This window comes from Struthio camelus, chromosome 17 (assembly GCF_040807025.1).
Source record: "Struthio camelus isolate bStrCam1 chromosome 17, bStrCam1.hap1, whole genome shotgun sequence".
NCBI lineage: Eukaryota > Metazoa > Chordata > Aves > Struthioniformes > Struthionidae > Struthio > Struthio camelus.
The window spans coordinates 16,698,384-16,710,990 of NC_090958.1; the positions used below are offsets into that span (position 1 = coordinate 16,698,384).

A 12,607-nucleotide genomic window follows, 5' to 3' on the forward strand; every position below is an offset into this window, starting at 1 on the left:
CAGCCCCCCCCCCCCCGGTACTAAGGCAGCTGCGAGGCTCAGCCCAGGAGACCCGCCGGCTGGGCGGTAGCTGTGAACAGGGGCCGAGAGCTGGGACGGGTGCAGGCCCACAGCAGGCGAGGCAGGGGGCAGAGCAAACGCACGCTCTGCTGCTGTCCGCAGCGAGAGCAATGGAGCCGCAGCTCTGCTCCACCGCTGCGACTGAGCACGGCGAGCCCCCGGCTTGCGCGCAGATGGAAACGTGGCCTAGAGCGCGCTGGTTGTACGGCATCCAAAGGCCAATTAGTTCCACGTGCCAGAGCAACATACCCGGGGGGCTTGTCGACAGCTCCTTCAAAAGGAGCGTCCTTCCCCTCACAAGGTAACCCCAGAAAAATTGCACAGAAAACAGGACAGTGGCAGTCACAGATTCAGCATTGACCATATGGAAGCCTATCATTTGAACAGATTTAGAAAAGAAAGTAAGTTACTGAGGTGATAAGGATGAGATCTGAACCACAAAAAAAATCCCAAGAAAGCAGAACATGAGAATATTTGATCAATAAAGAAAATAAGTAGCAAATCTTTGTATCTTACAGAGCCCAGACAGATACAGGCTGCCAAAGCACAGTTAATTGGAAATGAGAATTATGCATCGATAAATAAAAACATCTGAAGCACTATCACTGTTCAGAAGAGTGGATAACCTATTCACTCTTCCAAAAATAGGTAAGAGTTGACAGGTTTACTGTGGAAACTGCCATCTTGATCTTCAACACAAGAAAAAGGTAACAAGTTCGCCAGGACAAAGGTCCTTTCATTAGGTATTCCTGGCGTTGTTACCCTCTAAGACTGGACCAGCCCAAGTGCCAAGTCATGCAGACTTCACCCTGTTAAGTCAGCTCTGCATTATGGCTGCTCCAAATGCAGTTTAGCACTTAAAATTAATTGTTACTTTTCATTTTAAATAATAAAACATTTTCTGTACATACGCGAGAGTATTCACTTTGTATATCTTTAAATGTTTATATAAAATGTCTATAAAATCCAGGAATACTCCTCCACAAATTTTACCCCAAAATTACTTACTAAAATATTAACAAAGTGGTCCTCTTTACATCAACATTTTTAAACCAAACTATTACTCCATACTTTAAGAAACCATGGGTTATTCATAATTGCTGCAAGTAAGAAGAGAAATGCCAGTGCTAGGCCCTTAGCAAGACACTGGGAATATGGTTCTCCTGGGGGGGAAAAAAAAGGAAAAAAAAAAAGGTAAGTATATAAAAGCTAGATTTTCATTTTAGACAACAGCCCAAAAGATACTGATAACAATTAAGTATGTACATAGCCTGAATAAAATGACATAATACAAACAAAGAAGATGCTTCATATAAAACTTTATGCTTTGTAGAACTTTAGTCCCCAAAGTTATGCAGGTAACAAACATGGAGAGAGGCAGTTGCCTCTATCCATACTGTTCTCAGAACAGAGTAAGTGCCTTAATGCTCTTTAAAAAAGACTGTTATTTAATCTATACAACCTCCCATGAAACATGATCCATCCAGTTTTACATAGAGGAAACTTAACAGTTAACTGACATATCAATATGGAAATTTTCACTGGAATTCATGTGGGCTGACTGAAAAATGTATACTGGGTAAGTAAGAAAAAGTCTCTCTGCACCCTCCAAGGGCAATGACATTCACTGACACAATGCTACAATTACAGTAGGAAATGGAAACAGAACAATATCATAAAGCAATATATTCTCCTTTTCTTTAGAAAGCATACTTCCCCCCAAACTCTAGAAGGGAGTAAGACTCTCTCTGACAAACAGATATTCAAAAAACTTCAAGCTAATCAACAAAGCACTCCTAGTAATTATTTTTTCATAAAAAAATTTTAAACAGACTTTCTGGATCACAATTTCTAAAACAGAAATTTCTATTCCCTATTAAAAAGCATTCTTTCAAAATAAATTCCATAAATTGAATAATGCTTCAAAGAAATATGGTCAGTACATTGCACTCTATATCGTTTATTATTTTACCTGTGTAAAACCGTGTCAATGGATAAAAAAGTTGTGGCCAGCAAACATCATTTCGATTGCAGTCAAATTCTGTATAATTAATCTGAAATCTGAAAAAAAAAAAAAGGGGGGTGGGTGGGAGTTGAAGCTATTTATTAACTGCATTACCACCAGAACACCAGCACAAGCGAAGACAAACAGCATGGAAAGGTGGCCAGGTTACAAAAATAATAAACCGCAACCTCTTGGCTAGTCTGACTTTTTTCTCTGAAACAGAGAACAAGAGCCTCCGCTCTGCTTCATTTCTATCATTCTCAGCTAGATGTTTCTTTTTGTGATGAACAAATCTTCAGACAATGGATAGTTTGGGAGCCTGACACAGCACCCTGTTTCCACTCAAGTAAACAGCACAGAAGCTTTTCTGCCAAAAAAAATACATGAAAAATTTCCAGGGTAGTTTACAGGCCTTCATGCACTCCATACTCTTGGGAGAGACTGTCCCTAACAGAAGAATTGTTTTTCGAAACATTCTAGAATGAGGCCTTCTCACTCTCTACTCCACAAGCCAAACTTGCTCTTTGATCAGAGCTATTCACATTACATTTGCTTAACGTAACATCAAGTATCAATTTTTTTTTTTTTTTTTACAAAAATTACCTTGTCAGTGGAACGGGTGGCTGAGCTGGCACTTGAATAAACTGAACAGAAGCAGTGATGGGAAGAAAGTTCAGGTTGTTTTCACAGGTAAGGCCACACTGGAATTGCCATATAACTGTTGAATAACTAAGAATATACGTAACTATTACTAGAGGGCTATACAGCCTGAACATAACCACAAGGCGACAAAATAGAATTTAGGAGGAGGTTGAGGATCTCTGGCTTTACATCATGTAGAGGGAGAACATGTAAAGGCTGAAAGTGAGGTATACAGAACAGAATCCCATAAATTTGACTGGAATTGACTTTAAAAAAAAAAAAAAAAAAAAAAAGAACAGTATTTGCAATATGAAACTTCCCTGTTTCAGGAAACAGTAAAGCATTTACCACAGCTATAAAAAAAAGCAGCCTTGCACTGGGTAAGACAGAACACAGGACTACCATGTGACAAAAAATTAAAAGATACTTCTGATGGACTGCCCTGCATATGCCTATTACCAGCAGCATTAAAGATGTTCTTTTAATACTTCACTGAAGCAAAAAGACTATCTGCTGGTCACCATTAATACACTTTTAATTTCAAATTCAGAGGGAGATAGGCAAACCTGTATTTCAACCTCTAGTTGTGTTCATTAAAGGAATTTGAGTTGCAAATATAAATAAAAGGCATATAGAAATCTGAAATAACATTTTTGTTTGTAAAATCTAATCTGCGTCTGTTGAGTAAGAAAGTCTTAAAATGAAACATTAATTTGTCAAATACAGCCCGAGACATAACTTCCTATACCTGATCTGCGCAGCAAGTATCTCTTGCTGGGGAATCCCTTGTACTGCACCCACATCAGCAAAGATTATGCGAATATTTAGATTTGCAGGAATATCTGAGCAAATGCCTTTCAAGTTTCCAGTGCTCATATTGGTATCAGAACTATATGGATCTAGACCTGTGGAGGAAAATGGACGTGAGGTATTCAGATGGAAATATTATGAAAAAAAAGATACAATATTGTCACAGTCCAGTGAAATACTGATACATGTCATACGGGACCACAGCAAAAGTGTTTTCTCTGCCTAAAACACCCATAAAGAAAAACAATACATTTTCAATAGAGAACTAAAATTTATACAGACTGACAATGAAATACAGCCTACTGTAGTATCTGTATACATACAGAGATATATACCCCTGTACGTGTACATATATAGATGGATGGATCCATACACACAAATCAATACCTTTAAGCACTTGAAATTACACTTTTGGTTTTATGTTGAAATGCTCTAATCATACTATAGTAAAGGCATATTTTAATGATTTAGACTATAAATAACAAAACAAACCTCACTTACGTATTATTTCCACCCAGTCATTTAGATCACTGGAATTTGAGTTGCCTCTCTTTCCAATGTGAGTAGCTTGTATTAATGAATTCAATTTCTCAGTTACATTTCCTCTGCAAAATGAGAATGTCAGAACACAAAGATAAACCTGCAGCCTCTACCACTCTGGCTTGCAATACTATCATATTTTAAGGTCAGTTTCCTGTGAAAGATGTTGTTGTCACTCAGCAAATATAAACTTCAACTATTGAGCTGCAGAGCTCAAAAGCAAAACGATCTACTCCAACATAATCCATACTCCAGTACAGGGAGATCTCAGTGAAACCACTGTTATAATTTTATTTAAAATAAATAAATAAATAAATAAAAAGAGCAATAGCGAGTGACAGCGAGCACCACAGAAAGCTGAAACGTATATACAAATATTTGAAAAGTATGTAACAGTGCTAATAGCGCCAATTTGTAGAGGATCGTTTAATGAGCAACAAGAGGGATACAGAGAAAAAACAATTCAACATATGTAGCTCACCTTAAAAGGCTGCAATCTTCATTAATACCAACTTCCAGCACGCATCCAGAGACTGAATCTAATCCAAACAAAACTGGTGCATAAGTTGCCGATGTACACAAACCTCTGCCAGCTATGAATTGAAAACATTTATTTGAGATTTCTTGTATCAATCTTTCAATTTCCAGCTTTCAATTTTGTGCAAAAATACCAAACATTAAAATGCAAACCACTAAGCAGTACAGTTCAAATATAGATACAAGTTCACTGAATTTAAATTCCATTTTGCAAGAAACTCACATGCCCGTTAATCTAATCAACCTAACCATTAACTGAACATTTCAGATCTTGATTATGTATGCGCTTTAAGATCTTCAGAGGTAAATTACCATAGTGAGAGACCATTCATCATGCTCTATCACAGGGCTGGTTAATTTATATCACAAACCCCAGTAAAACAGCTATGCTCATCTGAGAGAGGCGAGCTAATTCACACTGAAACTCAAAGCTTTCCAGCTACTGTAGTTTTTCCACTTGAAATCACAATTCCCTCCTGTTCTCAGCTTGGGAGGCTGTTGCCCAAAGCCCGTGTGTTTGTTTAACACTAAAACCGGTGAATTAATCCAATATTCGGGCATCTGTAAGAGCAAAGACAGCCTAATGAATTTTAAATAAAAGTGAAGTCAAGAGAACCAATTTGCATTGCAAGCTCCACCTCTGATTCACAGTGTAAGTCACTTAACAACTTCCTTACCCAAAATTCTCAACTCCAGAGACAATAGGTATTCTCTTTTGCCAAGTGTTTGGATATTTAAAATACTTCGCACTTATTCATACAGGTACATCTGGCTTACTAACCAAAATCCGAATAAAGAAATAGTTTAGAAATGCAAGAGAGATTTTGAAGTAAAATATGTACAAGAATGAGAGCGTTTCAGCATAAACTGCTGTTGAACTGTTGAAGTCACGTCAGAAGTCATTACCTGGCTGCCAAAGTTTTAGGCTGCCGAAAGTATCAGAAGCATTCAAATTTGCAGCTCTCACTGGTTTTCCAACTTGGTAACCTGAATACAGAAAGCATGAAAATCGTTTTTAATAATAAATACATAATCAGTCTCAAAGCTGACGGACAGATGTTTTCGTTGCAGCGGGAATACCCTCACTTTAAATAATCGATATCTATACAACAAAAGCCTAAGAACCAATCAACACTATTGAAATTGGTGGTTCACTAAGACACAAATTTGGGGCTAACAACATAAAGAAGTATGAAAGAAGTATAAAACAAATATCAATGCAACAGTAATTTTTTTCTTTTCACTTTTCAGAAGCAAAATAAAATACTAATACCTGGATTCCCAGACAGGTCTGTTTCATTAGTTCTATTTAAGCTTACAAACTTCACTGTGAATCTCTGTGTCAGTATTTCTGATAAAAGAAAAAAAGATTATCTAAATCAGTAAATTAGCAAAAAAGATACTGTTTAATTGTATATAGGATACAAACTTCCAGCCTTCATTAGTGGCAGAAGCTAAATAATAAAAATTAATGGAAAACTGCCCCATAAATTTACTTTCCAGAGTCCAAGGAAAATTCTGTTTTAAGAAACATTGCTGAATAAGATATTCTATCACAGAATTTCCAAGCTGAAGAATAAAAAAGTAAATCAAAAATCTGTAAAAGAAATGTCATACCTCCATCACATAAACTTCCAAGGAATACTGTGACATTTATTTCCTTTATGTTCTTGCCTTTCCAAATGAACTTATAATGTTCTGCAACGGTCACATTTTTACATGGAACATCAGTGGTAGGAGGGCTTTCTGGCAGGGAAAATAGAAATAACTGCTAATTAGAAAGCTATGTTATTAAAACTGAAGAAGAACAAATTTTTTTAAATTTAACAAAATTCTGGAAATTATAACATTCCCCTTTTTAAGAACTTATTTTAATATTTAAGACCCATCATACTAGGACAGCATGCTCTACTTACAGTGCAATCATCTAGTTGATCAATATTTTAACAATAGCCGTTCCAGAACTTCTGTAGCTAAACGTCACCTGAGGAACCCAGCACTGGGCTTCATTTCACCGGCGGATGCTCCTCTCCAAGCTCAGGACTCCTCCTACTTTCATATAATCACTCCCAGGGAGCCATCGCTGCCCCAGAAAACCACAGTAGATTGGATTCCACACCTCATCCGTACTGCGTTACCCTCTCGTTAACTGGGAACCACTATTCTACATCAAAGAACTGCTTCACCAGCTGAAAAAGGCCCTTAAAAAGGCAAGAGAGCTTCCAAAACGCAGAGGTATTCACCTGCTTACAGACGGTCTGCCCATCCCACTTACACGTTCATCGTAGAGATTTTTTAAAGCATTTTTTAAATGTCAGTGTGTTGCTATTGTTAATATTTTCTTCTCAAAAAGACTTTTAATGAAAGCTAAGGGACCTGATTTCTTGACCAACTTTAACTGAAGTTGGGCTGAACTAAATACTTTTTGCTTCGCAGTAAGCCAAACAGTTTATTTTTTGAGCATCAGCTAACGTACAAGATCCCTCCTAAGAATTACAGCAGGTGAACATCTCAGGCATCAAAATCATCCATTTCTTACGTTTTTCAGGATAGATAAGAACACACTTATCAAATGGAAGACACATACCACTTTTAGTAATGAACTTGTCTATGTCAGTGATGGTCTCATAGATCACATTTTGTTGGATGAAGTCTGAGAACAAAAAGAACAAACGCAGCAGTAATCCTGACTAACAAAAGAGACAGACGCATACTATTTCCAAATCCAAGGTCCAATCCTTGTTGTTATGAAAATGGATTAGAAAATGATTTAGAAAATGAATTTTGGTGAGAGACCCAACAGTTGATGCATTATGAAAGCATAGTTAGTTATTCTCCGAGTATAGCTGTGTGTTCAAGATACAAAGGTAGTATACATGAACAAAACTAGACAACTTACATAGGCATTCTTCATGCTGGTGTAACTACGTTATCTCAGACTCAGAAACGACACTTCAAATAATTTTGCAATGCAGAAAATAACCTCTTCTCACTAACTCTAAAAATAATGATATTGCATGCTCTTAACAGAAAAAGAGCACTGCAACAGCTTGAAAATAGGGGGAGAGAAGCTCTATTCTGTCACCTGTAGCCATACTCAATACAAGTGATCTGAAACAGATAAAGAGAAAACAAAGCCAATCCCACTGGTTCTTATATACTAAATCTTGGGTAACAGTAGTCGGAGGCTTTACAGGGACTGTTGGAAATAGGGCTAGAACATTCCCAAATGCTGAACTACAGCCCTCAGATAACAAAAGATACTATGTAGCTGCCACATCAACAGCCCCCTGGTTTGTTCCCTTTATCAGCTCTGAGAAACATTGACACATTTCTGTTAGGGCTTATGCAACATACCTCCAGCACCACTGTTTATCCTCACTTCATGTGGCAGTCCTTCCCTGTAAGATGCTAAGTGGGTAAGGCACCTGACATCAAAGTTCTGGAGGTACGCTACGGGGGCATTTCCAACACATTGTCCAGCCATAGATTGCTGCAGGTAGTTCAACAGAAATAAGTATGATGCATCTTTTCCTAGCTCTCTCTCAAAGTTTGCACTTTAAGACTATTTGTCCGTGAAACGCTGAGAGTATTTACTACAGCCATATATGACGCTGACAAAGCGAGCAATCTGTTATTATCAAAATACTTGCATCTGCAGTAAAAGAGAAATTCAGATTTAAAAAGCACAGCTTTCAAAATAATTACAGTATACAGCATGGCTTCATCCTCATTTGTCCAACTAACTGTAACCAATGACTCTTTCTAAAATGCGAAAGGAAACTGAAATACAGCCAGATGACTAACAGTCAAAAGGAAAGCAGACTACAGTGCTCAGCAGTGGTTTGCAGCAGGCAAAAAAAAAATACAACAAGCCATGAACTACTAATTGGGGTGCCAAGCTTGCCTTAATCTCTTGAAATAGTTAAAACCCCTACCTTTTGCAGGAAGGGGCAGGAGAATAAGGAAGGAAAATATTTACTTTTAATAATAGTTTTGTTAGAAAAAGGGGGCTAATTCGGCTCCAGCCTAGCTTAGCACTAGTGCCCAAAGCAGATGAAGCCTGCAGGCCGCAGGACTGAACTGTAAATGAACGCGAAAGACATTGCTGCGGACGCGACTGCAAAACCAGTTAGAATCAGCCCTCGAGGATACAGAACAGAATGAACAGAGGTAATGGTTGACCTTTGGATAAGATAAGGCACTGTGAAGCAGGAACATAGTAACTGTCCCAGGATGTAGACGTGAACCAATCAAAAGGAAAGAGACCACCAACTCAGTAAAGACAACTGGAAGTAGAATTACTCAATAATTCTTTTGTTCTGGGTGCCTCCCAGCTCAAGCTGTTATTATGTTACCGTACCACTAATAAATTCACTTAATGCAAGATTGTGCGTGACTCTGCTCAACGGAGACCTAGGGTTGGGCCATTTCATCTTTAACAAGATGACAAACCTATTTTACCAGTTCAAAATGCCAAGATGCAAAATTCATTTACAAAGATGTAAGGAGTATGATAAATGGAGAATGCGCAACAAACCATGAGGAACCAAATGCTCCTAAATATGAAGTGATTACCTGGGGGATAGTAAAATAGTCGTCGTCTTCTGTCATAACCGGATCTCCTTGTCTGTAACCAGTAAAAAGTCTTCCAGGAGATGTTTGCAAAGGGATCTTAAATGAAGGAACTCTGGGTGTAGAACTGCAGTAAGTTTAAAAATAAAACAATACTTTACTCCCTATCTCACACAAATAATTATACATTTCAAGTCCCATGTTCTCATACAGTATCACTCCATGTACATTTAAAGTTTACATCTTAAAACTCCAATTTCAAAATAACTCTCTCTATAAATAACAGTTTGATTAGCATAGCTATTCCATGTGTTCAGAAAATGTATTTTTTTCAAGACTTACACAGAGCCGTGATAAAAGTAACCAAGAAACGGTGTATTGTCAAGAGAAGACTGCACACAAAGGAAAGGAAACCAATCAGGAGTATTTTCCATTGACTTAGCAGAGCACAACTGATCAAAAGGTGGGTTTACATCCCCACCAAACACTCCAGTGAAACATGATCCAGTGAATAACTGCTTCAAGTCTGGCGTACATTCCTAAAATGGAAAAGAAAGATAATATAACAGCTGTGCTAAAAGGTTATCATAGCCACTACAGGCACAGTTACCTATAATCAAACCAACTTAAAAGAGAGAGATCATAATTCCTGTTAGGAATACTGGAAAACTCAGACAAGCCCTCCTTCAAGTCTGGAACATTTGGTACCCCTCTCTCTCTTCCTCTCCCCACCCTTCTCTCTCTCTCTCTCTCTCTCCCCCAGTAACAGGAGGAGCCTAGAAATTGTGAAAACACTTCCTCAAAGTTTAATATGAAATTAGTACCAGATCACAGCAACAACGAACATCACAAGCTCCAGCTGTCAAGTCACAAGGACAAGAGCCTAATGGCTGAAACGCCTGGTTAGGGATGATAGTTGCATTTTCTATAAAAGAATTACAAAAAAGAGAGAAAAATCAAACCTCGTGCACTGGAATCCCAGTAGACAGACCACGTGCATTACAGTTTATTCCTACTGTGCATTCCTGCTTTTTGTTAAATTCTGTTACTGATTATTCAGTTTCCCTCATTACTGCCCAAATCCCAATTTTTAATTTCTCATACGTAGAGGAAAAAAAACAGCTGGTATACAACTTTTTCCTTTAACACATGTAACTACTTACCGGATACATTTCCTATAAAGGAAGAGTTAGCATATATTTCAGCTTGAATCAGGAGATGTGCCAACATCACTGAACCACGGCAAGCTAAAACCTGAACTGCTTCAGCCACGCAGAGAGGTGCTGCACAGCAGTCAGTGGCGTTGGGCAAACACAACTGCAGGTTTCTAGTCAAGCTTACGGTCACTTTGGAAGCGTCCTGAAAAACGTCAAATAAAGTTTGACAACTTTGACAGCTTGTACTAAATTACATTTACTTATACCACACATAAGTTTCTGAAAGAGATGTTTCAGTACCACCTGTGTGGTGTCAGCATCACAATGCAGTACATATAAAATGGGATGTTTGTTGACATTGGAATGACAGAGGTCTGCACCAAGATATGTAAATAAAGTGAGGATATGAACTGTACGTGCAACTTGTTAAGGCACACACACATCATGTTACCTCAGAAACCACATGCACAACAATACTAAAGGAAAGAACATATTCAAATAAAGTGAATTTCCATTTTTATATACTATCTTCAGCTGAAGACTGGACTACAGAGTCAATAAGAGCCTCAAGGACTTGTGTGTAATGTAACTCTACAGACAATTCTAATACTTATAAACTTTCCAGAGCTCACACTGCTTAAGACCATTGCTTTTGTACTTCTTTTAGCTCCTTCTGACAGATCTGAAACAGGCTCAAATATACAGCCTCCTCTGGAGAGGACAGCAACAAGCACAGTGTCAAAGCTGCACCTCAGCAAACTCCAGCATGGACATCCACAAAAACGAACATGTCAAGGAAAAAAGACATAGGCAAGACACTGAAATTGAGTGGCTAACATATTACCATCTCGCTAGCCCTGCACTAGCCCTTAATATATGAAGTTCAATTCTTTCCCACGTTAGGGAAGAATCTGTATTTTACATACCACACCAGATGTCACATTCAAATTCCAGTCACCAGCTCTTCTACTTCCACTGCAGTTTGAATGTTGCGGTTTTCCTACAGCAAGAGGAAATAATAACGGTTTCACCGTCATTGAGGAGAGAACGAAAGATGAGGAGAAAATTTCAACTCCTCTTCTGGCTTCAAGTCGGCAGATCTTTTGGCCACCTGACATCCCACTGGAATCACCAAGCGACTGAGGGCGTAATCAGCAGACGTCCTTTGGAGTTTCTCCTTCGATAACTAACGAACCACAGCACAAATGCAACTACTGAATGTACTACTGTTTCTCCAGCAGTCTTTGGGGGAGAAAAAATGTTGAGAATTCAAACATGTTTATGTACGTGCTATTTGAAAACAAATAAATAAATGAGTGTTCTTACCTGCCTCATCCTCTCTAGGGTTTAAAATTAAAGAAAAACTAACTTCTGAAGAATTTCCAAGAAAAAGTGCATTGACCCTAGGCCCAGACATATGGATAAATGAAGGCTGAAACACTAAAAAAGGAGAAAGAAACAAGTCTTAATACACACAATAACTGGAAAAAAGCAACATTTCTAAGCCATATTCGGGTCTTACACCTGGGTGAGATTCTTTTCCTTACGCTCTCTTTCTCAGATGCAGCCATACCTTCCCACGTTTTAAAACGCAACGAAGGGCACAGAAACACCTTGCGGTTGTCCGCTACGGGGTCGTAGCCGCATCTCCCCAAGGTTCACCCCAGCTCCCCGCCCCTCAAGTTCACGTTTCGGCGAGATGCTCGGTAAACGCCCAGCAGCGCAACACTGAACACAGGAGGGGAGCGCAGCTCTGGGCGGCCCACGCGGACACCGCGCCGCGTGGGGAACAACACGCTCGCTTCTCCCGTGCGCTTCAGCTTCAGCGCTTACCCGGCGGGGGAAGGTTGGGAGGGGCCCGTCACCGCCGCCCCCAGGGTCCCCCCCGGCAGCGGCCTCCCCCGCCACCGCGCCCCGCCACCCACCGGGCCCCCGAACCCGCTGGCCGGAGCACGGAGCCGCCAGCAGCAGCAGCAGCGGCGGCAGCAGCGCCCCGAGGAGGGCGGCCACCATGGCGCCCTAGGAAGGGCCGCGCCGCCGGCCGGGCACCCGCCCGCCCGCCATCTTGCGCCATGGAAACGGCGGCGGGGCGGGGCGCGCGCGGCAGCGGGGGGCGGGGCGGGAACAAGCTCCTCCCACCCCGACCCCCCCTTACATTACACTTCTGCCCCCTCCACTAGCAGGAAGCAGCTGTAGCTGACCCTCACCTTAGAAACAGGTTTTTTCTTTTTTTGCCCCTCTCCCTCTCTCTCCTTTTTTTTTTTGTTTTTTAATTACAGGA

At 39.9% G+C, this 12,607-nt stretch overlaps 1 protein-coding gene across 3 annotated transcripts; it reads right to left on the reverse strand.

Annotated features, from left to right (window-relative positions):
* Positions 1-533: 533 nt before the first annotated feature.
* TCTN2 (tectonic family member 2) lies at positions 534-12,417 on the reverse strand. 3 transcript variants are annotated; one of them, XM_068911663.1, is made up of 18 exons: positions 12,252-12,417; positions 11,653-11,766; positions 11,253-11,326; positions 10,333-10,528; positions 9,994-10,094; positions 9,512-9,708; positions 9,173-9,296; positions 7,952-8,087; positions 7,182-7,247; positions 6,212-6,340; positions 5,868-5,945; positions 5,501-5,581; positions 4,539-4,650; positions 4,019-4,122; positions 3,456-3,612; positions 2,669-2,794; positions 2,033-2,121; positions 534-1,223 (listed from the first exon to the last, which is right to left on the reverse strand). In XM_068911663.1, the coding sequence occupies exons 1-18, from the start codon at positions 12,337-12,339 to the stop codon at positions 1,108-1,110; spliced, it is 2,088 nt and encodes a 695-aa protein (XP_068767764.1). In that variant the 5' UTR covers positions 12,340-12,417; the 3' UTR covers positions 534-1,107. The 3 variants fall into 3 exon arrangements, with proteins under 3 accessions (XP_068767764.1, XP_068767763.1, XP_068767765.1); XM_068911662.1 differs by having other exon boundaries at positions 5,865-5,945; positions 12,252-12,409; XM_068911664.1 differs by lacking the exon at positions 12,252-12,417 and adding an exon at positions 11,849-12,098 and having other exon boundaries at positions 5,865-5,945.
* Positions 12,418-12,607: the final 190 nt, after the last annotated feature.